This window comes from Chanos chanos, chromosome 7, assembly GCF_902362185.1.
Source record: "Chanos chanos chromosome 7, fChaCha1.1, whole genome shotgun sequence".
In the NCBI taxonomy this organism is placed as follows: Eukaryota; Metazoa; Chordata; class Actinopteri; order Gonorynchiformes; family Chanidae; genus Chanos; species Chanos chanos.
The window spans coordinates 22,027,883-22,055,290 of record NC_044501.1 but is presented as its reverse complement, the minus strand read 5'-3'; the positions used below and the strand labels follow the sequence as shown (position 1 = coordinate 22,055,290).

The 27,408-nt window shown below is 40.8% G+C and overlaps 2 protein-coding genes across 2 annotated transcripts; both read left to right on the top strand.

The window, feature by feature from the left end:
- The first annotated feature begins 2,390 nt into the window (after positions 1-2,390).
- On the top strand, positions 2,391-5,411 carry cox6c (cytochrome c oxidase subunit 6C). Its single transcript, XM_030780119.1, has 4 exons — positions 2,391-2,444; positions 3,418-3,532; positions 5,049-5,178; positions 5,310-5,411. Exons 2-3 carry the CDS (start codon positions 3,428-3,430, stop codon positions 5,172-5,174), a joined length of 231 nt encoding a protein of 76 aa, XP_030635979.1. The 5' UTR covers positions 2,391-2,444; positions 3,418-3,427; the 3' UTR covers positions 5,175-5,178; positions 5,310-5,411.
- A 2,235-nt stretch (positions 5,412-7,646) lies between these two features.
- On the top strand, positions 7,647-25,282 carry LOC115816856 (serine/threonine-protein kinase 4-like). The gene is made up of 11 exons (XM_030780009.1): positions 7,647-7,690; positions 10,050-10,130; positions 12,250-12,378; positions 12,754-12,868; positions 13,201-13,365; positions 13,652-13,819; positions 15,145-15,282; positions 15,431-15,559; positions 15,981-16,173; positions 19,789-19,931; positions 24,807-25,282. Exons 1-11 carry the CDS (start codon positions 7,647-7,649, stop codon positions 24,963-24,965), a joined length of 1,464 nt encoding a protein of 487 aa, XP_030635869.1. The 3' UTR covers positions 24,966-25,282.
- The last annotated feature ends 2,126 nt before the right edge of the window (positions 25,283-27,408 follow it).

Sequence of the window (27,408 nt, the reverse complement as noted above, 5' to 3'; positions counted from 1 at the left end):
GGTTGGTCTCAAAGAGGTTCTGGCAAACCGTCAGGCGACTCAGGAAGGGCAGGCAGGGCCTCATCCAGGCTGTTCTCAGCAGGGATGGGGAGGTCCTGACCTCAACTGAGGATGTGGTCCGACGGTGGAAGGAACACTTTGAGGAGCTCCTAAACCCGACTGACATGCCCTCCACAGAGGAGGCAGGGCCAGAAGATTCAGGAGGGTCGTCACCCATCTCTCTGGCAGAGGCCACTGAGGTAGTTAGAAAACTCCGCAGTGGCAAGGCACCAGGAGTGGATGAGATCCGTCCTGAAATGCTGAAGGCTTTGGATGTTGTTGGGCTGTCATGGCTGACACGCCTCTTCAACGTTGCGTGGGAGTCAGGGACAGTGCCTGTGGAGTGGCAGACGGGGTGGTGGTCCTCATTTTTAAAAAAGGGGACCGGAGAGTGTGTTCCAATTATCGGGGTATACTACTCATACTACTCAGCCTCCCTGGGAAAGCCTGCTCCAGGGTACTGGAAAGGAGACTGCGGCTGATTGTCGAACCTCGGATTCAGGAGGAACAATGTGGATTCCGTCCTGGCCGTGGAACAGCGGACCAGCTTTTCACCCTTGCACGGATACTAGAGGGATCATGGGAATTTGCCAATCCAGTCTACATGTGTTTTGTAGACCTGGAGAAGGCTTACGATCGTGTCCCCTGGGGTGTCCTGTGGGGGGTACTGCGGGAGTATGGGGTGCCAGGTTCGCTGCTGCGAGCCATTCGGTCCCTGTATAACTGTAGTGAGAGCTGTGTCTGTATTCTCGGCACAAAGTCAAACTCATTCCCAGTGAGTGTTGGACTCCGCCAGGGCTGTACCTTGTCTCCGATCTTGTTCTTAATTTTCATGGACAGGATCTCAAGGCGCAGTCGGGAGAGGAGGGTGTCCAGTACGGTGGCCTCAGGATTGCGTCTCTGCTTTTTGCAGATGATGTGGTTCTGTTGGCCTCATCAAACTGTGACCTCCAGCACGCGTTGGGGTGGTTTGCAGCCGAGTGTGAAGCGGTCGGGATGAGGATCAGTACCTCCAAGTCTGAGGCCATGGTCCTATGCCGGAAAAAGGTGGCTTGCCCCCTCCGAGTTGGGACTGAGTTCCTGCCTCAAGTGGAGGAGTTCAAGTATCTCAGGGTCTTGTTCACGAGTAAGGGTAAAATGGAGCGGGAGATAGACAGGTGGATCGGGGCGGCGGCAGCAGTCATGCGGTCGTTGTACCGGACCGTCATGGTGAAGAAGGAGCTGAGTCAGAAGGCAAGGCTCTCAATTTACCAGTCGATCTTTTTTCCAATCCTCACCTATGGTCACGAGCTCTGGGTAGTGACCGAAAGAATGAGATCGGGGATACAAGTGGTGGAAATGAGCTTCCTCCGCAGGGTGGCTGGGCGCACCCTTAGGGATAGGGTGAGATGCTCGGACACCCGGGAGGAGCTTGGAGTAGAGCCGCTGCTCCTCCGCATTGAAAGGAGCCAGTTGAGGTGGTTCGGGCACCTAGTCAGGATGCCTCCTGGGCGCCTCCCTATGGAGGTGTCCTGGGCACAACCAACTGGGAGGAGACCCTGGGGAAGACCCAGGACATCTTGGAAGAAATATATATCTCGGCTGGCCTGGGAAAGCCTTGGGATCCCCCAGGAGGAGCTGGTGGATGTAGCCGGGGAAAGGGATGTCTGGGCTGCCCTCCTCAGCCTGCTGCCACCGCGACCCGGTCCCGGATAAGCGGGAGAAAATGATGATGATGATGATGATGATGATGATGATGATGATGATGTGTGTGTGTGTGTGTGTGTGTGTGTGTGTGTATATATATATATATATATATATATATATATATATATATATATATATATATATATATATATATTTTTTTTTTTTTTTTTTTTTTTTTTTTTTTTTTTTGTCGGGTTTGGCACCCCATGTGGCCTGGTACTGCTGTAGAGCTTAAATCTTAAAACAACACCATTACAAATTTCACAATGTGTAAATGAGCTGAATGGAACCCTGCAAACTTTGTCACTACAGCTATAGACCCAGCTGATTTCATTTTTAAATCTTCAAGTTTACTTCATACAAAATCTCATGAGGTCACAATCCAGCCAAAGCTCATGTAGTTCATATTTCGTATATCTACCATGGAAAGAACAGTTTCTTGTAGTGATAGCACAGTTGGATCATGTGAATACCCATAGAAAATAAAAATAAAAGTATAGGGGAACAGTTCATATCAGATATACACTATGATTAATGCCAGAGACGAACAGAGGACAACACATTTAAAAAGTCACGATCTTCGACTTGCAATACCGTTTCGCGTGTCCCGATTTGGCTCCACATGCTAGTTTGACTCTTGCCGTGTGCCGTAGAACTTCAATACATCCCTGTTCGCTTTCTCTACCGGACGTTCTCTGTGAAGGTCGTGAGTCGAACTGGTAAATATCAAACTTATACGTTTGGAATTAATATTATTGATAGTTCGGTGAATTTGTCACGTATTTAATCGCCCCTTTAATTGTCGTAGAATATAATCGCAGTTGCGAGTTTGAGTAATGATCTGGAAGAGTAAAAAGACATCTCCAGCGTATGGCTAGCCTCCCAGCTAATTTATGCTAGTTTAGGGCTAACGCTAATGCTAAGCGAGAGGTTGCCTCTACGGTGTATGTTTGCTAGCTCTCCGCCAGCCGTCCTACGTGTATAACGGAATGAACTAGCATTCTAATTGATAAATCTCTCAGATTTTTACTGTTTTTCTTGTTAACTTAAACTGGCTTTTTGTAATTTTAACCAAGACCTAAACGTTTTCAGCTTTTTGGTTGGTCATGTTGGTCAAATGAAGACCTCCGTTCTCAGAGAACGTCTCCCACACTTCTTCTCGTCAAGCTAATCCCAACCGAATACCCTTCACAGTAGCCAACTTGTCTGTTTTGACAGGTATCTTTACTTTAATCTGAATGACTAATCTCACGCAGCAGTATGAATATCTTTTAAATCAGCTTTTTGCGCGACGTTTTACACTTGTAGTTACAGATCTTTCCGAGGTGTTCCTTGGCGCAGCTTTAACATCACGTAGCACCGCTGTCGGTCATATGCTTTCATGTTGCCTGCAACTACTGCAGGTGTCCTGATAGTCTGCTGTCTACTGTCTGATAGTCTACTCTCCTCTGCCATCCTTTACAACATGAAAAACATTGATTCTCCCTATATAACAGCGTTACGTTTGCGACTATCCAAGAAAACCTGAGTAACGCCGGCAGTTTGGGGTGTTAAACCAAAGCTGTTATGACCTTTTAGCGTTTTGTGGAGCATGATTAATTATTCTTGTCATATTCTTTATTTGTTTAGCCAAAGGTTAATAAAACTTTTGAGTGAATATGTTTAATGGAGCATTTTTGTCTTTTTCTGTAGGTATTTCACAATGTCGCTCCCTAAGCCGGTCATGCGGGGACTTTTGGCCAAGCGTTTAAGGTTTCATTTGCCCATCGCTTTCACACTGTCTCTGATAGTGGCAGCCGCTTTCAAGGTCAGTTCACATGTGAGGCAGGACGGTTTCTCCTGTTGCTGGATTATCTTTTGTTTTATATTTGCCTTTCTTTATTTTAGAACATGTTATGATATTAGCGAAAAAAACCTTTTTATTTTATCGTTAACAACATATGTTATTGTTCTCTAGCATGTCATCTTTTCAGTGAACAAGCTGTAGCCTCTACGGTATGGTTACATTTTTGGCAATTTGCCTGTGGTTGAAGAGATTGGATGCCTTGGGTATAAATTTTTACATTCATATGGACATAACATTCAAATGGACGTGGATTTAAAAAACAAACCAAACAAACATAAATTAGACAGTTGACCAGTATTAAGACTTACATGTTAAACATTTTTTTAAAGAGTTGACGGACTGCATTTGTAATTATCTTGAGCTTGATTTACTCAGTCCTTTATACTGATGCAGGAAGATAGTCAGAGTTGGTAATTTGTTACCATATGAAAAATTAACAAGAGAATAAGCTTTTTGAATTTTTTGTTCCTCTTTCTCTTTACCTGGTTAAGACCACATGCTAGTTAGTTAGTTAATCCTCCTTAGTTAATTAATCCTCCTAATTCATTAGTTAGTTATTTAGTTTGTTCGTTAGTTATTTAGTTCATTAGTTTGTTATTAAGTTAGTTGATCTTTATGAAAGTGGCAACAATCCTCTTCCTTGCTAAAGGATTATAATTTCCCTTATGGTGACAGCTCAACAGCTGGCAATGCAAGACTACACTTCAAGATAAATCAACACTTTCAGAAATTTTTTGAGGGTAAGCTATAATGATTATGAATAGCACAAAAGATTATTGCCAGGTCGCACAGTACTGGGCAAACAGGAGATGCAATCTTGCCATGGAAGTGGATGGTCTGACTTATAATGATCTTCACAGCAGAGCACTGCACACCCTGAGGCAATGAGACATTTTGTGAGGCATTGGTCTGAATTTCAGAGCCATGCATCTGCATATTTCTCCCAAATCTGATCATCTTGCCAAAAGGCCTTTTATTTAATGGACATTCAAGTCTTGTGTACACTTCAGCAGTTCTTTTTGGAAGCTACTGTCAGCTCTTTCACATCCACATGTAACACAGCCAGTGGTAATCTATCAAATTTGTGGAAGCATTGTTTGACTGGAAACTGTGGTTATAACTGGTCAAAGTGCTAGGACATCTATTGTATTGTTGATTCTGTCACGTGTATGTGCATATATAGGTCTGTTAATTCATTCATTTTGAATTCAGCTACCATAATTTTTATCCTGTCAGGAATATGTAAAACTTGAAAATAGCCTACAGAGTGTTAAGTTAGCCTACATCAAAGGAGTTCATGTGACGCCATGGAAACAGTGTAACCAGAAAATGTTTTAGTCTGATTTGTGAACACTCATGAAGTGTAAGTCTATGCTGGAGTACATGATCAACTAATCATTAGGGAGGATGATTTTTCATTTTAACAAAAAATGAATAGTCTCATGGATATCTTTTTTTTTTTTGTTGTTCCTTGCAGTTCACGGTCACTGAACCCAGAAAGCAAGCCTATGCTGACTTCTACAAGCAGTATGATGCCATGAAGGAGTTCAATGCCATGAGAGAAGCTGGAATATTTGAAAGTGTCAGGCCCTCTGGTGAATAAATATGTGAGTACTGGTACTATACAAATAGTGTACTGTTTTTTCCATTATAATTTGAATCTGTTCATGACTTGTATGCTAAATGTGATGTTATACAGAAGTGTTCAAAACAAAACATTGTTCTCTCTCTTTTACAGGTTTTTCCTCCCTCTGCATTCCTGGTCCTTGATATTACAACTTGATGTGAACATAAGAGTACATGTTCTCATGAACATTGAATAAACTATTCTTACAATATCTGTCAATCTTCCTTGACTTATTGAGACTGTGTAAAATAAACATGCCTTGTAATTATATGAGAAGTGGCTTACTTTATTAATCACTTCAAATCAGTAACTTGGGTAAACGCTCTATTTGGAAAAGACATGATGTCAAGTATGTCCTTTGGAGCTTAGGTCTTATGTTTAGAAAGAAGTTACAGATTTATACATACAGCTGACTAAAAACAGTTTAAGTTAGCTGCAGAAGCCAATTTTCTAATATCTAATGTGCGTGCAGCTCCATTGTGGTGAGCTTATGAAAAACCTGCTGACACTGGCTACTGGTTGCCCATAATCGTCAATCTAAGCTGAAAACTGGGGGTGGAAGCTCCCGTGTGAACATAGCAAAGCGTCTAACTGTAAGTCAACCTACCCAAAACACATCTGTCAGACTCCAGCAAACACTCACTGGTCACATTTATCAGAGTGCCATGTGACTGGTCACTTAACATTTCATTCTGGTACGTCAGGAAAATCAGCCAGCCTGATCTCACAGAATTGACCCGTCAGAATGGTCAGTACAGAGGGTATTTGCATCTAATGAGTCATTTTACCTTTTCTACCTTTCTGTTAACTGCATGTAGTGTAAAACATTTCAGATCTAATATACAAATCATATTCATCTTTCTTTCCATGCTGTGCTTGACTAAGCAGTTACTTTTTAATTGAAGATGAAAGTCTTTTTTAAACAGTTGTATTTAGGTTCAGAAAAGCTATCTTTTTATTGAAAACATACTTTGCAATTCTGTTTATTGGGTGAAAATTCCTTTAGAAACACAGTGATAATCTGATGACTACAGAAGAGGGCTTTTCTTTTTTTTTTTTTCTAACAAGCTGGATAAACTTTCCTGGGAAAATTCAGTCTTTCGTCCGCAAACAGTCTTTGTGTTTGGGCTAATTTCAAAAATGTGACTGTAAACTGCATTCTGTTCAATCACTTATCAGTAGTCATAACTGACAAAAACAACTAAGACCAACCTCATGTCAGTGCCTTTGGCAGACTGTTCACTGGACTGTTCTCACATGCAATTGATAGGTCAAATTTGTGCAAACACTGCCGAAATCGAAACCACAGCTTCAACTTCTACATTATGATATATTGTAATTATAACATTTACATTTATTCATTTAGCAACTTCCAAGACAGGCGGAACATAAACCAAGCATATAATCATAGCAGTCTGTCGCATAAGGGCCACTGCTAAGTTCAGTATTGGTCCAGATACAAATGCAAGAATGTTGAAGGAAAATAAGAGAGTGGACTACAAGTGGGTCAAAAACCCCCATAATATAAACTGTCAAGTACCTCCAACAACAAGCATCACAAAATAAGTGCTAAATAGTACCAGTCACAGAGGGAAGGAAATCTACATCATAAAAGTCAGTGCATGCAGGACAGTATAAGCATCAGTATAGATTTATGGTATTTATAAAGAAGTGCCATGAAATATGCATCATAGAAAGATGAGTAATACATGGGAATGAGCCATCAAGACATGGGGTAACCTATCAAAGTAATATCTAGTGAGTGAAGAAAAAAAAACACTTAGAAAACCAACAGCTAATCATTTAACATATAACTATTGCTTAGAAAAATTACCTCGACATAAAATCTGGTGCAGACGAAGAAGAAAAAAAAAGAAGAAAAAAGATGAAAGTACAGCATTCTGGAAATAACTTGAAAAGCAAGTTTTATAAGTAGTTTCAACATTATCTTTATGTCACGCACTCATTAAGGCCTGCTGAAAAACACCTGTGAGTACACTGGCAACTTAACTGAACTTTGAAAGTACTGCACACCAGTGAATGTAGCGCCCTCTGTCGTTAGTCTTTTTGGTCAAATATTCATGTTCTCCACTTCCGCGGACTTCCTCAACCCAAAACTTCCTGATCTGATGAGACCGCTTTCTGTGCGATATAATATTAGCGAGCTAGCTTTTGTTGTTTAATTTAAATTGAGTACGAAGTCCTCTTATATAAAAGCAGCCAAGAAAAGATTTCGTGTAATGTTACTTTCTGTATGATAAACGTTCGGCATGAAGCTATATAATAACGGTACATCTTTGCTAGAAATAGCATAATAGCTTGCAAAGCTAGTTACCTCCCGCTAATAGTGTACAGCCGTAGAAGAGCAAACATTTTCCTGAGTATTTCATTAGCTGAACGCACTCACTACTGCTATAGAACCAGGTCATTATAAATGTACTACAAACCATGGAAAACAAGGACAAGGTACAGTTGAGGAACCATCCTCGCAGGTAAGTTGCCTGGTTAACTAACTAATGACAGCTAAGCTAAAGTTATTGGGTTTATGATAGAGTAGGCTAAAGTCTATTATCATTAGCTTAAGTTGCCACAGATAAGTAAACTGTAGTTACTTACTTAAGGACATTGCAGCTAGCTAATTAGTCTGCCGTAATCTGCTGGTAATAAAAGCGCTTGACTTGGGAACGCAGTGTAGCTTCCCAATACTCAAACTTGACTTTGTGCTTTAGCACGGCACCTGCACCACGAGCTGGTATACAGCACTGGGTGGTATAGTTAAGCCTTTTAACCGTAGCTCTGATTGAATGGTTACATTTGGCGTTGAGTGACATTACAAATTGTGTTTTACCTGTCACTTATCCTAACTGTAATTAGTTTTTTTCCGAGGCTGGTATTGTCGTATAACGGCCAATTTATATCACGACGATTAGTTACAGTCGGATTGGTGCTTTCATATCAAAAATGTATATAGTCGAGTACCCCTGAGCAAGTCACTTATTTCCCTCGTTATCGCTGTGGGCCGGTTAATATAACTGCTGTTTTTTGAAAAATAAACGCACACAGCTGATTGTACAGTACAACCATATGGCATGGAAATATGGAAACCACAGTCTTTGCTGCAACATGGCACTTTGAAAAGGTGCTTCAGGTCACGCATTCCCCATTTCCCTGGCCGCAGAATTGGACACACAAATCTTTACCAAATGAAGTCTGCGATAGCCTTGAAATGGTTTTAACTGCCGCAAGGTTTTGCTGCTGTTGTGTTGTTTTGCTACTGTTATGAGCTTAAAACTTGCCCCAGGACGACTAAATATTAGTCTGGAGCGTGTCTCTGCTTGTGTGCAGTACCAAGGAATGCCCTGTAAGCATTGATAACTTGGCGGATTATCCTTTCGCTTCAGCATCTAATTCAAAGTAACATCAGTGTCCAGACATTGTGTCTCCGATGCTATTGCTGATACTGAGAGGGCAGACAAGCTGAGACGTCTGACGGGCCACGTTAAAAGGAAATGCCCGACGAAAGAGTTTAAAAGCTCGATCTGTAAGATTGCCCAATGTTTAGTAAGAAGCTGATTAAATTGATCTTCCTGCTTCCTCAGTGTGAGCACCAGCTGAGTCACTAGAACAGAGTGACAGGGTTCCATGTAAGGACTGAATCCCACAAACACACTAGTGCCCTTTGTGAAACAGTTCTCTTCTCCCAAGCCACCATACTCTCTGTTCAGCCTACCACATGTAGGGGTTTCCACTGTGCCTCCACAGTCATGTGAGATCTTGAAGAAAAAAAGATCACTAATACCTTTAATTTTCATTGTTTACGGTTCCTGCTCACATTTCTGTACTTGGATGTCAAGAGCTCGTTCCATTAACTTCTGAGTAAAACTTTTTTTGGTGATTCCAGTGTAAAAGTGAATGACAGTTTGGAGATTGAGTATATGTTGACATAACTGTACTCTGATGTCCTATTACCGAGCATAAAAAAAGACTTCATATTGGCATGCTATGTCATTTCACCAGGTGTGTCAAAGTTAGCCGAAGGTGTCTTTTTTCTGCTCAACAAAACAACTGTCATCTTAGCGTTTCTTAAAGCTTTTTTTTTTTAAAGCTTAAATCTTTTGTTGTCTGGAGCTTTGCTAAGGCTGGAGTGTAAGATTTGGGTGTTACAGCATGCCTTTTTTTTTTTTTTTAAGCAATGACAGCCATTTAACTGGAACAGAGTGGTCTGTCAAGAGCAGTGATTGGCAAATCTCACTATTACAGCACATGCAAAGGTTTGCCTTAAATTTGCTCCAACTTAAGTTAGCTCATCAAGGCCCTTATGAACATCTGAAAAGCAGGATTAGTTGCACTGAGTTGTGGTTTGAGGGGGAAAAAAACCCTGCTTTTGTCTGATATTTATGTACTAAAATGCTTCTTTCATGTTTTTTTTGAGAATGATTCATCTGAGAATGTCTTAAGCACCAAAGCCCATTTCAAAATGAGTATTTTGAATCAGGATATTGAAGTCCATACCAAAGAGAGTGCAGTTGTGAGTGGCTGCAAATGGCTGCATTAACATGGACAGTGATATTCTGATATTAAACCACGCACATACATACATGTTTTAGGCACCATCAACCAGTGAGGCAAGGGGTTACCATGAGCCCCTGAACAATGGACACCTTTACGGGAAGATCTCTGAAGCCCCTCTCAGGAATATTCATATCATCACATTTCCATGAATACTTGTGATTGAAATGTTTTGCTGGTGTGAACTGCTGGTTTGGAGTATGTAACATGATGGTGATTATGCTGTGTGTATGTAACCGTGGCGACCGTGACTGAATCCCTGTCTTTTTGGTCCTTCCTCAGGCAGTTGAAGAAGCTGAGTGAGGACAGCCTGACCAAGCAGCCAGAGGAAGTGTTTGATGTGCTAGAGAAACTGGGAGAAGGGTAAGTCATTAACCCCATGGTCCATGTGACAGAAAGACAGTGGAGTATGCTGGTGCTTTCTCTGATACCTTTCTTGGTTCATGTGTTTGACTTAGGTGGTTGTCAACCAGGACACACACAGGGCTTTTCACCCTACCTTATGCTCTTGTGTCTAATGCTGATGCAGGCAGTCAAGGTGTTGTGCATATCTGAATGACAGAGGGAGATGTGCTGGGTCACAGTTAGAGTACAGTTTTCACACGCAGTCTGTCTGTTGCAGAGGGAATTGCCCACCCACTGGTTTAAGTCAGTCTTTGGTTTTATCATTGTCAGTAGTGATAAAGGCCATGTGGTGTGGTCTTTTGATAAACGCCGGGCTGACCTTAGCTAACTTCCCCATCACCATGGAGACTTTTAACTGTGACCATGCCTTGTCTGTGTGGAACCTTGTCAGTCAAATGCGTGACGTGAACACAAATTCCTTGAATGAAGAGGGAAAAAAATGCAGAGAAACATAGATAGGTTTTCCTAAGAATTCAAAAGGCCCCTCTGGATATTAGTGTGAGGCCATTTATGGTAACACTCACTCCATATCTGCCCTTCCACCAACACTCCCCACCCTTACCCATAATTAAAGTCTGTCTGCTCATTTCCTGTTTCTCAACGTCCTGTAGGCACACTGCTGCTGTCATATTTATGTGCAGCTGTCTTGCATCACTGACTGCAGCTCGCTGTGAGGTCTCTGATTTATTTATGCAACATTAGCTCTGTGTTTTAAAGTGTGTGAATAGGACCCTGACAGACTGTTGTATTTTACGAGATTCTTCTTTAGGTAAAAGTCACATGTGACATACATGTTGAGTTAAGCACATGCTTATTTTCTGCACATTACAGAGGTCCTGATAGATCTCTAAGGAGTGGCACAGACTCCATGTTAAATTTGAAAGGGCTTCTGTGCCATCTGAGTGGATCTGTGGTGACAAAACGTGACACACGAATCTGCTGCTAATGCCCCTCAGTTTCATTCAGCAGAGTTTGGATTTTCTCTAAAGTCTTCTCAGAAACAACCTGGCCTGTTGATGTGGAATTTACATTGAATCATTAAAGCAACAGTTGGATTAAAGTTTGTGGAAGAGAGGTTGTGGCTCAAAAAGGAACTCACTGGCCAGTGAATGAATATTTCAGGAGTGCTTTTTGTTTGTTTGTCTGTTTTTTGAGAAATTCTAATGTAATGGTACAGTGCAATGGCCTATCGGAAGGTAGCATGGTGTAGATTTGTAGGAGGGAGCATACCTGTCAGTCTGGTCATGATGTGGTCATAGGATTGCAACGTTTGCACGCTCAGTAACTTTTCACCTTGGCCTTATTGGTCCATTATATTGGGGGTCACCCTTTTTGAATGATTTCATAGTAATTCAGTACTCTGATGATGTTCTCTTCAAAGAGCAGACTGTTATCCAATTCTAGCTTTGGGCTTGGCCTCCTTAATCATTTCCTGTTGCTATATTTGCTGTAAAGTTTTCCTTGATGTTTTTATTTATGCTGTGTTATAACTGATAGGCTAACAAAAGGCACACTCCTGATTAGAACAATATTAGCTTGTTTGGTAAGTATAGGGAAGCACGCTTGTTTGCTGTCTCCTTTGCAGGATGAAGTTGTATGAAAAATATGAAGACTTTTTGTAGTCACCTAAACTCAAGCCTTTAAACAAAAGTTTGCAAATCTGTGAGTTGGCACCTCGGTATGTTGTCAATGTTACACACTCATATATCATAAGAGAGTTATATGGTGGAATCCTCTTAGTTTAAATGAAGTGCCCATACTTCTGTGTTGATGTTAATGCCAGCAAAACCGCACTAAAACAATGAGACAGAAATCCCTTTTTAAAGTACAATGGGCAAGTACCTTGTTCCTGTATCGTTACGATGTCAACAAGCAATGACCAGGGACGTTTATAAGGATAGGAAATGGGAACTAAATTTTGGTGAGTCTGCCTGCTTCTATTTACTATCCCTTTGAAGAAGGATGTCCAGAATAAGCAAACAAACAAACAGGAAGATTATCGGTGTGGGCATGATGGTTTTGTATTGCTGCCACTGTGTCTTCGTTGTCTTAAAGGCTGTTCTTTGTGCTTCCTCAGGTCGTATGGCAGTGTTTTTAAAGCCCATCACAAAGAGACGGGGGAAATAGTGGCTATTAAACAGGTCCCTGTGGAGTCTGACCTGCAGGAGATCATTAAGGAGATTTCCATAATGCAACAGTGCAACAGGTAAAATCAATCTAGTCTCAGCATCTGGGTTCCCAATAATGCTCTCACAAACAGCAGTGCTCTTGTGAGCACTGGACAGCTGTTGTGTCGACCTGGCCTATAAAAACTTAGGTGAAACCCATTGTAGCCACAATACAAACACAGGAAGTTGGGCAGCAGTGTTGGCAGCTCAGAGGACCAGTTAGTCCTCCCAGATAAGAGAGTGTAACACAGTGAAAACTATGGTCAAGGACAAGGGCCACAAAGGATCATTTGTCATTTTCTCTTTGAACAGTTAGCACTTAATCATTAATTATTTTATAATTTAGATCCAGCTGTGCTGTTGTTAAGTTTTGCCTTTTTCATTTTTGCTTTTGTTTTTTACTCTGTGGACAGTCCCCATGTGGTGCGATATTATGGCAGTTACTTTAAAGACAGTGATCTGTGGATTGTGATGGAGTACTGTGGAGCAGGATCAGTTTCTGACATCATACGGCTTAGGAACAAAACGGTAAGCTCTCTCTCTCTCTCTCTCTTGCTCTCTCTGACGTCAGCTCAGACTGAAATGAGGGTTGAATTTAATCAGAGTTTTATCTTTGTGGTTTGAGCGTTCACACACTATAACAATCTGATGATTTGACCCTGCGAGTGTATTGATCTGTCAGTAATTGACTTCTTTTTTTGTGCAGTTAAAATATAGCGCTGTGCCATGACTGCCTTTTGAAAATGCTGTTTCTGAGGGCGGTCTTATGTTTTTCGTGTGTCTCTGTGTGTGTCTCTGTGTGTGTGTGTGTGTGTGTGTGTGTGTGTGTGTGTGTGTGTGTCTGTGTGTGTATGTTGTAGTTAACAGAAGATGAGATAGCCACTATTCTGCAGTCCACACTGAAGGGACTGGAGTATCTTCACTTCATGAGGAAGATTCACAGAGACATCAAAGCAGGGAACATTCTCCTAAATGCTGAGGGCCAGGCCAAACTCGCAGACTTTGGGGTGGCTGGACAGTTAACAGTGAGACACACCCTTTGGACTCAGTATATGTGTAAAAATGAATGAAGTTTTGGTAGAATTAACATAATGCAGAGTGACCTCTGAAATGAATTGCCATCCTTAATGTGCAAAATGAGGCAAATTGGCTGTGAATTCAAAATTGACTCTGTCATAAGCATTACATAAGGTTCAATAATAGGTGAAAAGTTTTTTTGTCATTCATTTTAACAGGGATATGTGTAAGGGCCTTGTGAAGAAAAAGGTTAGAGATGTGTTCTTACCCTCTGAGTCTGTCTGTTTTGATCAGGATACGATGGCCAAGCGTAACACGGTGATCGGCACACCCTTCTGGATGGCCCCTGAGGTAATCCAAGAGATTGGCTATAACTGTGTGGCAGACATCTGGTCCCTAGGCATCACTGCCATAGAGATGGCTGAGGGCAAGCCGCCGTACGCTGATATACACCCCATGAGAGTGAGTTCACCACAGTTCACCTGCCTCACCCTAACTGTCCTCTGCTGCCACGGCACACGGGGAAAATGTCTTAGGACACAAGGAATGTTTATGGAGTAGTGAAGTGCATGTTTTCATCATTAGCAGGATTTTGTCAGTTTTTGAAATTTGTGGAAGACACAGATTGTTAATTGGCAGTGTTGGCTTCAGTGTTGGATTACTATTTGCTTACACCTGGTCTCCACGCAGATAAATGTATGGAAATGTCGCACTGTTTAGCAAAGTGGCTCATTGCTATTTACATACTTAACATGTAGATTAGTGCTAGCAAGACACAACCATAGATGAAACGTGGGTTTATAGTAGAAGTGAAGTCTAAGTTTGGTATAAGCAAAAGCATCTGTGTTTCAATGCCATAAGCAGTTTCACCTCTGAAACCCACTGAAATGGATTTAGAACCTGAATTTAGAGCTTAGAATCTCTGTGATCGAACACACACGCTGTGAGTAGTGAATTTAACCTCTACATTTAACCCATCCTGTACACACCAGTAGTGCGCGCATGCACACACCAGGAGCAGGAACAGGAGCAGTGGGCAGCACACCTGTGCCTGGGGGGCAGTTGAGGGTTCAGTGCCTTGCCATGGATGTTGTGGGAGGGCAAAGTGCTATTCACTAATTCTGTGTTTGCTTGTAAGATTATATTATGTTAGGTTCTTGGTTATTTATAGTCACCATGAATAACCAGGGGTGGCAAAAGTAAAAGTAGAAGTACTCTTGCTAAAGAAAAGTACTCTAAGTGGAGTTAAAGTATCCCTCCTGAAAAGTACTTTAGAGTAGAATAGTCACTCGTTTACAATTTCCTAAAACAGTTGTCAGTTTAACTCTGCTTTTTTTTTTTTTTTTAGCAAGAGTGCCTCTGCTTTTACTTTTGCCACCCCAGTGAATAACATAATAATTTGAAAAATGAAAACTGTAAGGAGCTTTATACCATTTTAAGTATTATGCTATTTTCCTTGCTGTTCAGTCCCATTTACTTTACTTTTTTTAGTTTGTAAGTAATACGTAATGTGAGGTACATATTGATTTGATGAAGATATGTTTGATGATTCTTTGAATTTGCTTTAAATGAAGTGACGATGCAAAAATCACAGTAAATCCTGTAGAAAAACATGGCCAGTCGTGTTACCTGACAACATTAAAAGAAACATTTTAGTGGAGACTATCTCCACTAAAAACAATCTGAAGTCTAGTACTTGTGACAATAAACCTAACCTTTAATTAATTTAACACAATTAGTCCTCATACATATTTTTTTTTTTGTTGTTCTTCTTTACCAATTCTCAGGCGATCTTCATGATTCCCACGAATCCGCCGCCGACGTTCAAAAACCCTGACATGTGGTCGGAACAGTTCAGAGACTTTGTGACACAGTGTCTGGTCAAGAACCCAGAGAACAGAGCCACTGCCACTCAGCTTCTTCAGGTACTGCCTCCACCCCAGCCTAGTGCCTCTCTCTTTCTCACTCACTTTCTAAACCACATACCTGACTGGGACTGGGGCTCTACACACCTCTTTTGAGAAGTGATCACCTTTCTTTTTTTTCCTTTTCCTCTCTTTTCTCATGTGTTAGCACCCCTTCATTAAGAATGCCAAGTCGTGTGGTATTCTGCGTGCCCTCATCACCGACGCCATGGAGATCAAACTGAAGAAACAGGAGGCCCAGCAGAGAGAACAGGATGTTGAAGATGATGACAACTCGGTACTTTCCATGTTCCTTTAGCCGCCGCTATTTTCAGGAAAACTAGCTTGAAGACAATAAAAAGAGATTTTGGGCTGCTGTACTTAACAGAGACAATTTATTCATACATTTCAGTGGGGTTTTTTTTGTTTTAAACCACCATCCATGAAGGATTTTGGTGTAAACCAGTTAGACGAGACAGAAAATACCTCGGGGGTTTTTGAGTCCTTCATGAACCAAGCACGCAGCTTTAATTAGTGTAGGCAGCTGACTCAGAGAAAGGCAGAGTGGCATATGCTGCATGGTACACTGAGAGAAAGCAGAATTGGTTGGTGCACAGATGGGAGAGATTGTGAGAAGTTGACATTGACTGTAACATTCGGGGAAAAGGCTCTGGCTGAACAGACCAATGCTTTTTAAACCGTTATGTGCATTTGAGCAGGATGAAGATGAGGTGGACCAGGGCACCATGGTCAGGGCTGGGGGTTCAGATACCGGGACGATCCGGGCTGCAGGCTCATTGGGCAACACACCCATGGGCACCATGATTGAGCGCGACGGTACCATTCAGTCTCAGCTGGGCACCATGGTCATTAACTCGGATGACGAGGATGAGGACGCAGGGACCATGAAACGTAAGTTTTCTGTAGGACCAGCAGTGGAACTGCAGACCTCAGTCCCCTTTCCACTGTCTCACCTCAAGTTCTGTTTATTCCAGGTTTAAAGCTACAGCTTTAATTTCTAGTCCTGTCTTGTCATCGATTATTGAGTCCAATTGTATTTTCTGTTGCTGAGGAATTTCCTGCTGTTAGTTAAGTGACATTATAACTTAGTTGGTTTCCTTCATACTGAAATCAACCTGCCTGGACTGTGAGTATCAAATGTTAGTCCTCCAGTGATATGACTGTGTCATGAAGTAAGAGTTTATCTGTCAGTTTCTTTATATAGCACAGTGTAAAAAGTAGAATGAAAGCCTGGGTTCCTCTAGGATTGTGCCTGTCATTGTGTAAGCACAGCTCCCTCTTTACCACTAGATGGCAGCAGAGGATAACAGAGCTCATCCGTGTTCACACTTTAAGGGCTAAAAGATGAGAATAAGTGCTACAGGAGGTCTCAGGCCCCTTATATTTCTGTGTCTGCATTTAATGCCATCATTTGATATAATCAAATCATACACAGAAAACTCTTCCCACAGGATTCTGTATTTATGTCCCAGATACAGTGGGAAGTCATGTGCTCTGTGATGCAGTGCATCATTTTCATACTGCTCTCTCTGTTATGGCCATCAGATATGAATATTAATGCTATCAGACACCTTAGTGTTGGATTGGACCCAGCTGTTAAAAAAATAAATAAATAAATCGGTTGGGAGCTGTGTAGATTTTAAGAAGAACAAAGTGAATCCCTTTGGTTGACAGGCTAAATATGGAGAGTGCCCGGCATGAGATCTGCTCCATAGTGTCATTACTTACTGTATCAAAAAGACTGAGACTAATGCAAATGTCTGCATCGTTTTAGTTTGTCACAGATACGTCTGAGCACCATCCACATGTATGATTTATGCTTACTTGAGTCTAATTCAGATCTAATTCCCTGTCTCTCCGTATGGGATCTGTTGGATGCAGCTAAGACAACTCACTGCATGCAATAAGAAACCAATCAATCGACGAGCAGACAGCAGACCACACACTCCATCTCATCTCTAATGCTGACAGATCCAATTAGTATGGATCAACACCGAGACCTGTGAAGCCGACATTTACGCAGGAACTCTGGGAAAATAACATTTCCCCTAAAAAATCTAATTCCGCCCTTCAGTCTTGTCTAGTAAGATAGGGATAAGCATTCTGTCTGTGAATTCTCTGCCAGGAAAAAGTTATTGATTTTCACTGATGGTGCATGGGGAATTAAATGGCTATTTCTTTACAGTGACAGTGTACTCAAATAGATGCATGAGACTGAAACTGTACCTTAATGAGTTAGTTACCGATAACACAATTAACTACCCCTCATGTCTGATGTGTGTCAGCCGGTTGTTAAGCTGTCCCCATCATACAGATCTGCTTTGCATCTCAAGTTGAGATCTTTTTGAGTTATTTGGTTGTGAGGCAGCTCCAGAGTCAACATAAGGGTTTTTTTTCTCTCTCACTGCAGGAACTTTAAAAAGTATTCAGAGCTTTTTACCTGCTGGTTAACAGTTTAAAGCTTATTTTTTCCCCTCAGCTTGAAACTCTGTTTTGCTCTATTAAATTGTGCCTGCAGGAAGCATTTACTAGATGAACTAACATACAAAACCGATATAAAAAGAGGGAAATGTTTGTTTGGATCTGGGCAGAGCTGAATAAGTTGCACTTTACTTCCTTCTAGTCCCTTATCTCAGTTCCCTTTTGCCTGGCGTTTAGAGTAAGATCTGCACTTTTTGAGGCGCTCCTGTTTACTTTTCCCTCTCTCTGTCCTGATGTGATGTTGCCCCAGGGAGAGCCGGATCCTGCAGGGAGGGAAATTTGAGGTCCTTGTGTTTTAACAGCACTTGTGGTGAATTATTCACACCCCGTCAGGCAGTCTGCCCCTGTACTGCGCTGTTGTGGGGCCTTGTCCTTCTTCACAGTACCATCATACACAACCAGTTTTGATGAAGATTTTTTTTTTTTTTTTTTTTTTTTAAACTTTTTCTGTTTTTCCTCTTTTTTCGTTAGATGTTTTTTGTAGTAATGGTTGTCAGTTTAGTTTCTAAGCTAAATATAGGTCTATTTTTTCTCTCTCGTGATACAGAACGCTACGCTATAACGTTTGGAGTTTAGGATGAAAAAGTAATAGTTTGGGTCAACTGAGTGCACTTATATTTGGTGGCTGCAACACACTGTTCAAAGAACCTGTTGTCTACCTCTTGCCATCATCAGATTTTACCGCAATTTACATACATAGAAGAACAAACTTTTCAGTGAAATGAGTAACTTTCAAAGACTGATGTCACAAGGTATAAATAGCTAACATGCAGCGGGTAATTTGGTCAGTTATTGCCCTTTTTGCATAGTTTATGTGTGGAGCTTAATCCATAGTATCTAACCCTAAAGCTGGCTGTTAGCCACACACGCACACATCCTAACTCACACCCAACAGAGTCATCTTTATTGCCAGTGCTCCTTTGAGCTGCTGATTTATTTGAGCTTTATATACCTCATAATGAGAACAGACTCTTTGCTGGTCTTAACCTTATGTCTCGCCTTAAGTATGTTGCAAATCTGCCCCAGTGAAAGCGCAAGGGGAAGACAATAAGGAAATGTCTGAATAATTGAACATCCTGAATAAATGATGAGAAGAGGGTCTGTGCTCTGTTGGGGGGGGGGATTCAGCACGTGTCGTCAGCACGCAGCCTTGTTTGAAAAGCCATTCATATGTACAGACTGTGTTATTTGTTCCTGCAGTTTATCTCCATGTCACATGCCAACGAACATTTGAAAAAATGGGTAAAAACATTCAGAAAGGGATAGGAGATAAAGACAGACTCAGGTCGCATTACTCGGGGGCGGCAGGGCTGAATGGTGTGGAACCTGGTATGACCTCATACTCTTTGTAATGTGGGGTTTCACTGGTGCTCTACCTTCAGATTTAACAGTTAAGATTTTGAATTTTAATAGGACCGAATCCTGCGGTTAAAAGGAGTTCAGTAGCAGTTAACTCTGCCCTGTAAAATCACAGAATCATGCAATTAAATCATTAACAAGGCATCCATCAGCCAGAAGTCTTTAATTATTAAAAAAAACAGCTGAAGCTGTGGAGAAGATTTTAATTTAATATTTCAACAGAATAGTTCATTGGACTGTGCAGTTCTGATATTGAAGAATCCATGGACCGTTGTAGTATGTCATTGAGCTGTCAACGCGGACATGTGTGCTTGCCAAGAAGCAAACAGTGAAAGAGAGCAGAAAGTTATCTGCCATACCAAGTCCATCTTTTTTTCTGGGTAAAAATTCTTTGTTAGTTGCTTACATAAGCTTTTTAAATTTTGTTTATAGAAATACAAAAACAAGGTTGTATATTTTAGATCTTTGTCTTATAGATCCCACAATGCTTTAGTTGTGACATGCCATACGTGTCCATAGTGTTCATGTCAGAGTGGTTGGCCCACTCTCCAGTTCATAGCTTATGGGATCTTCTCAGGCAGTTCTATATGAGCGGCTTGTATGTATGACCTGCAGAGAGTTTTTCACAGGTACTGTTCTCTGAGTGAGTTGTGCTTTTGCTCTCAGGTTGCCAGGATACCATGCAGCCTGCGAAGCCGTCCTTCCTTGAGTACTTTGAGCAGAAAGAGAAGGAGGCCAACAGCCATGGCCGGGCCAGCGACCAGAGCAACAACGTTGACAAGTTCCCTGGAGAATACGACCTGGAGGTGGTAAGTGTGTTGGCCGTCAGCTACAGCTTTGGTTCAGGACAGATGGGTAATTCAGCCCAGGTGGATGTGCACAGCTCCATGTGCTGTGTAAGAACCCCAGGCAGTTCATATTTTATGTCAAGTGCATCAAGAGACTCTCCTGATCAGGGCGTGTTTGGTACTTAGGAGAGTGCTGGCTGAAAGAGTCCTTTATATGGAACAGATTCTGGACTTACTAAATCATAGCAGCACCACTGCTAATAATTAGGGGATCTGGTGGGTTTTTATAGTAACAGAAGGTAGACACAGAGATTGCAGTGAAAATACAGTAACTGGTGCTAGTAAGTAGCATGTCTTGTGTCTGCGGTTCACGGTTTGGATCCCAGCTGTTTTATACTTGCTGACAGACGGAGAATCCGAAACGGAACACGCTGCAGTCAGTCTCCGTCTTGGTTAGCACCGGACTCTGACAGTCACGTGTTTATGTCCATTCATACTAATGTCAGCAAACATCTCTGCTCTCCTCTAAGTGTGTGTGTGTGTGTGTGTGTGAGACTGTGTTTGTGGTGGCACGACACAAAAATAATAAAACTTTCTTTTGTTTCTCTTTGAAGACAAAACACTTTAAAATCTTCTACTTAATTTATTTATGGTAATTTATCTGGAGACTGACAGAATAAATGTAGAAAACTGGTTAAAATATGCAGAAATATACAGACAGCAATTAACAGCAAGTTTATTTAATAATAAGTAGCAGTAAGTACAACAGAAAAAAAGCAATCGCTGCATAAAGAAAAAGGAGAAGATAACAGACTAAATAAGAGAAAATAGAGACTAAATAAGAGTGGAAGCTGAAACTGTGGCAGGTTTTCTTTTACCCTCAGGCCCTTATCTCTCTCCTCTCCTGACAATAAACTCATCAACAAAAATGAGCAAATCTCAAGAGACTATGCAAATGACGCATGTGTGATGGAGAGCAAATAATGGAATTCGTGTGACTGGGCATGTTCTTTAATGTCAGTCCCTTACCTTGGTGTGAGTCTCTTCATTTTTGTGTGTATAACAGGTCAGTGTGGTGACCTCATGAGTTCACCATGGTGTCTGCTCTCTCCAAGGACACTGACCCTGTGGGCCCAGGCCTGCCTGTCACCTGTCAGTTCAGCTGTTTAAGGCCTGAGGGCTGTTGGCCCAAAGCCTGAGTCAGACAATCCTCCCACACCTTCATATTTGACATGATGTTGGACCATCTGTTGGGATCCGGACTGAAGTTCTGGTTCTGCTGGGGCACTGATGCGCTAACAGTTTATGGGAGGTCAAACAGTTTGTGCCTGTCTGTTAGTGATGGTGTTTTTGAGTCTATCAAACCACTCATGAGAATGTAAGAACGTGATTAAATCGTCAAGTTTTGTTTTGTTTGTCAGAGATGATTCTGGCAATATGAATAAAAATTTGGTCAAGGTATTGGGCTGCTGAGTATGAATGGGTCTGTTGGTCAGATTTGGATAGGGTGTGACTTCAGGGTAATATCAGTGGATTTTGTGACTTGCAGTGGTGTGTCTCTACAGAGTAGATTTCTGAACCATTGACCCTAAAGATTGTAGAGAACATTCTTGTGAATACAGATAAAAAATCAATTAGCTGACATATTTGTGGAAATGTATGAAGATTAATTTCTGGGAGAGGAAACAGTGATGTTTTGTGAAAGTGCTATACGCTGTTAATGACCAGCTATGAAATTACTGAAATAACTCATCTTGGTTTTTGTATCTTTTTACTTTATTTATTTTTTAGGCAATATAGGAGCTAACAATGTAGGTTGGCACTGTAGCTAACAATGAATGTAGTTGAAATTATTTAGGTTCAGCATGTTTTTTCCTCAAAATGCCAGCCTGAGAGAATTTCAAAGCTTCGTAACTTTGTAGTTTCACAGATTTGCCCAAGTTTCTTTCTTTGAGACATCCCAAGCTGTCCTACATTGGATCTGTCTGTAGTGTGACTAGTTTGCTTACTGCAAGAGGGCAATTTGTGTTCCAACTATTTATAGATTGACCATCTATTCTTTGTTCTTTCATTTCTGATGGTCTTTGATGTTTCACTGTAATGACAAAAGCAAATCTCAGCTGACTAAAACAACAAAGTTCTGAAATCAAACACTTAGCAAAGGCACCAGAATAGTAGCTAATGTGTCAGAGAATTGCTGCAGTGGATAGTATATTGTATTGTCAGACACTGTGGAAGTAAGGAAGACAAACCAGGAGATATAAGATAACATTAAGTCGAATTAGAGACAGATTATTGGGAACGGTGAAGAGTGATGGAAAGAATTGGGGGAAAAGACAAAACAGTCTTTTATTATTATTATTTTTCTTATGGACTGATTGGCTGTTGTTTTGGGGCAGCATAGAGAAGGTGACTGAATTACTTCATTAAATCGTCTAATGTATTCCCTCTCAAGAGGGAAGTTAACAGAGAGAATCCTCTGCAGTTGTAGCACACCATGTTTGTCCCTCATAATGCTGGTTTGTTCTTCATGAGGTTTTCAGTGTTCAGGGGACCTTGGTTTTGGTGTTTAAAAGAAAGAGCTGGAGAAAGAATTTGCATCATGCACAAGGACATTGCAGGACTAGGAGGTACAAGAGCTGTTTTAAGTTCATTTGAAGAAATACATGGTGTGTTACTAACTGGTCATGACAGTGTCTTCTCTCTCCCTCTCTCTTTCAGTGTGTCTATTTTTTATTTTTTCTTTATGCCAGGTCAGAGCTATTTCTTTTTTTTTCCTCTTTCTGTCTTTAATGTGAATGTGCCACACTGAATAAACATATTCTGAGCACAGCATGTTTTTGTAGGTTTGTCTTAGGCACTGTCACATGTTATTCTTATGACCCAAACATTCTGTCATTAGCTCCGAAAAGCTCAGCTCACTTGCAGGATCAGGAAGCAGATCTACTGCATTTAGATCTTCAGCAAGCCCATCACTTCCTGTGTCTGTAAAAATAGTTGTTTTCCACTGCTGTGTCCTTTTCGTCGTTGTCTTGTCGAATGCATCAAATCTGACATGTCTTTCCATGCATGCTGTACGTAAGCAATGCCATCTCGTGTCTGGGCATCCCAGTATATTCGCCTGGCACATCCTTGATGAAGACACCGGCGTCAGTCAGTCCTGTTTGCAGCAGAAGGTGCTGAGGTCAGTTGTACCAGTGTTTGTCTCAGCCCAGTCCTGATGATGCAAAAAAATATGATGGACAATCATGACAGCAAGACAGTGAAACATTAAATATTCTGTTAAGGCAAGCACACATCTGCTCGGAGATGAACACTTAATTCCCTAAAGGAAAAATGAATGACTACCAAAATGTTAACAGTAGGAAATTAACATCACTCTTCTAGCTCATGAAAAGTAACATGTTGTGGACCAGATAAAGACAGAAATGTTGACATTCACTTGACTTTCAAAGATTCTTTAAGATATAAGAGAAAATAGAGGATTCCACATACTACCCCACCTACAATAACTTTCCTGACTTTCTAACACCATTAGTAGACACTTGAGGGCTCCAGTTATTGGATTATCGTTTAAACAGTATGACTATGTCCGAATATATTCTGAAGCATTCTGGTATGCCCCCACCCCCACTGTAGCAGTTTACAGGGGAGGTGAAACGGAATAAAGGCGAGAGATGCAGCTAGCTGACACACACCTTTGTCTTCACTGGTCCTCAGAATCACTGTAATCAGCAGTGTCTCTCAGGCAAGACAGCAGAAAAGGCAGGAGAATGTAGAAGATGGAGCAGGAGTGACTGCATTTCAGTTTCCACACTGATCAGTCAGTTCTGGTTTCATCATTTAGTTTTACTTGTTCTTTTGTTTATGTTGCATCAGATCCCTTGAAGGGGATGTTTAGATTAAGGGCTAGTTTTCTGGAAATGAAGAATGAGGAAGACATTTCTTAAAGCAAATGAATAGTGAACACATCTCACCTGCACAGGTGGCCTAGAGACACACAATGACCTTTTAAAAAACCTGAACCGTTGAAAACAGTTTCCAAATGGAAACATATTCTGCAGAAACTACTCAGTTTAACATGTCAAATTATCGAAATCTAATTATTATGCATTTTTTATTCAGATTTCCTCATTGTCTGTTACTTGACATTTATTTCATCCATTGCTCCTATACTGACCCCTGCAGGGAACATGTGTAGCAGGGCAAATGTATCCTGAGGCGTGTTGAGCTTGTTGCATTGATCTCCTGACCCTGACATTGATGAGTCTGCCCAATTCTCCCTGAGGCCTCTCAGAATGGCAGCTCAATCTCACTCCTCCAGCCTCAGGATATAGCTCCTAGCATGGGACCAAGACGCCACAGTTATTTTTACCCCATTGATCAGGGCAATAAATAGCAATGGAATTCCTGTAACAGCCACTTAAAGCTCTGTGTGGAAGACAAAACAAAAAGCTCAAACCCCACTGCATTCTGCTTGACTTTTCACAAGGTCTTAACTCTTAAGTATGTTTCAAAGTGACTGTGATTTTTAAAGTGAGGAGCGTTCACTTTTGGGGCTGAAATTTCAATTACATCACAGTTGATACATGTTGAGTGATTTTAAAGAAAAAGGTCAGTAAACCTCAGCTCAGTGCAGACCTTTAGATCTTGAGTTGTATCTTATGTGATCATCCTGCCAGTGGCTGGTATGTACATGTGTGTTGGCTGATTCTTAACCTAAGACATATCTGATCTTTTTGTTGGTGAGCTGTTTTAGATTTGATTTGATTGTAAATGAAATCCATGTGGAATACTGAAGCATAGCTTGAAGCTTGTGTGCGTGCTTTCAGGTTCAGATTCTCTTTATGCTGCTGTCTGGATGCCGTGCTGACACTGTTCCTGTATGTCTGACAGATGCGCTCTTGGAGCGTGGAGGAGCTGAGGAGGAGGCTGGCTTCACTCGACCCTCAGATGGAGCAGGAGATCGAAGAGATCAGACAACGCTACCAGGCCAAGCGCCAACCCATCCTTGATGCTATCGAGGCAAAGAAACGGCGTCAGCAGAACATCTGAAATTCTGCTCTCCGGTGGCTCGGCGAAGAATCAGACTTCTTACGGTCAACGGTTCTGGACGTCACCACCTGGCCTCATTTTTGAAGTTTGACTGAAACTGTTCTGTGCTGCATAGCATGCACTGTTTCTCCTAACTTATTTCAGTTCACTCCATCAGCGCACTTATTCTGTTTGTTTATTGGTGTAGGGTTTTTGTGAATGGATATAAATTTGGTACATTGTCTTTTACCTTTGATAGATTTTCCAGAGTCGTGGTACTGTTGAACTGTGTAGCATTTCAATCAAGGAGGAACATAATCACATATTCCACCATACGTTACTGGCCTTTTGGTTTTAAGCCGTGAAAAATTTCTTGATGTCTTGTTTGTTTTAAGTGTGTGTGTGTGTGTGTGTGTGTGTGTGTGTGTGTGTATGTGTGTGTGTGTGTGGCCATTTAGTCAGTACTGTTTAATATGGTACAAACCTGCTGTATATGGAATTTTGGCAGCTCATCAGTACTTTGTTCTCATTCGCTTGTTCTTAATAGACACACTCTCAAAAGCTTGGTACCTTCACCAAAATTCAAAATTATTTTGTGACTATCAGAACCACTCCAAGGTCTTGTCCTCTGAGTTCACAATGTGTACCTGTGCTTTTTACATTTTATTATTATTATTATTTTTAAATCACTGTTCCAGTGTTTTTCTTGTTTTTGTTTTTGCTTTTTTTTGTTTTTTAATTTGGCGATTTGACGACAAAGCACCACATGGACACCTGTGCATGCTTGCAAGGTTAACCATGAAGCCTCCATAATGCTGTTATTAATATGTCATAAAGCTTATTTAGTCTTATACTTATTTAGTCTTATTTAGACTTATTTAGACATCATAGCGAAGGGATGATGCAAAGGGATGATGGTGTTATTTGAGGGTGCTTTGATTCTTTTTCCAGTAAGACAACTGAAGATGTCACATTGAAATAGTGATGCCTACTGGTTTTAACTGGTACTAACTGGTTCTCTATAGAGTTAGTGAAATTTTCAGTTGGTCTGTCTCCATGAGGAGTCTCTGTGAATCAAGGATGAACATGTGCCTCTGCTACTTAATAATTATCATATTTTTACATCGACAGTTTACCATGTTGTGTCAGAATTCCAAAGCACAGCTAAAATCAGTTATTTTTCTAACACTGAGATTAAATGTTTAGGAACTGTAAGGGATCATTGTTTTTGATAATTAATTTAACAGTTTTGATATTTAGGAGGAACAAAATGTTTTTTTTTTTTTTTTTTTAAATTCTTATAGGACTTTTGCATGTGTGTGTGTACCAGAATCTCAGGTCAGATGGTCTCAGGATATTTTATAGATTATTTTCAACTGTAAACTATTGAAATGGCCCATTTGAGTATTGATATGCACATTTCTATACGAATAATTAGACCTGCTGATTCAAAAGGGATATAGTACGTATTTATTTGAATTGCCTTAACCTGTGAACGTGTGTGTAAGAGATCTTCATCTGTGGAACTGTGTTATCCTAGTATATGCTATTCTTGAACATGCTTTAATTCTATGCCCAGACTTGGCCAGTTTATCCATATCCATGCCAGAGTTAAGAGTGTTACATTATTTCTTCATTTGTTGTTTTTATTTTTATCCTCAAGGACTCTGAACACCTTTTTTTGTTGTCCCTTCATTCATGAACCTGTTTTGACCAGTATGTCGAAGTACTTATCACTGGAGAATTGTTTGAATTGCAAATATGAATGAAGAATTTGTGTCAGTGCAGGGCTCCATGTAGCAGGATCTCTGAGTTAGCTTAAAGTCGAAAATCAAGATTGCCCAGTTGGCATGCTCCTTAGCTGTTTTCCCATTGGTCAGTTTTTACCTATGGCTCATGCTTTCAGGCTAACTGAGACATCCTGCCTTGTGGAAGGGCCCGCTGATCTTTCAGTATCCATTACGAGGAATATAGTTTTATAGTGTTTATGCCTTAAATTATGCAAAATGAATTCTTCATTGTATTATCTGTATTTTATTTGTCTGTTTTTACCTGTGTGCAGAATAAAACTTGTTCAGTTGCTCCTCTGGTCCCTGCTTACAATGGTGTTTCTCACGTGGACGTGACTTGGTTGTACTGAAAAGCAACACTGTTTAAAAAAAAAAAAAAAAAAAAAAAAGCATACTGGCTACTCCATGTCTAGTCCTAAAACACTAGAAGATTTTGAAAACATAACTCGCATCAAGCTCCAGAGGAAACTCTGGTGGATTATCCTTGTTGTTTAATTTTGAAGTATGTATGTAGAATTTTTTTCACATCCTTATGATTTCTGCTTGAATGAGATACTTGTTACACCCAAACTATAGAGGGAGACAATCAGCAAATGGCTGACTTTACAGAATTAGAATTTAGTTCACGTTGTTGTGCATGTGCATACTGTGTAAGGGATGTGTATTTGTCAATA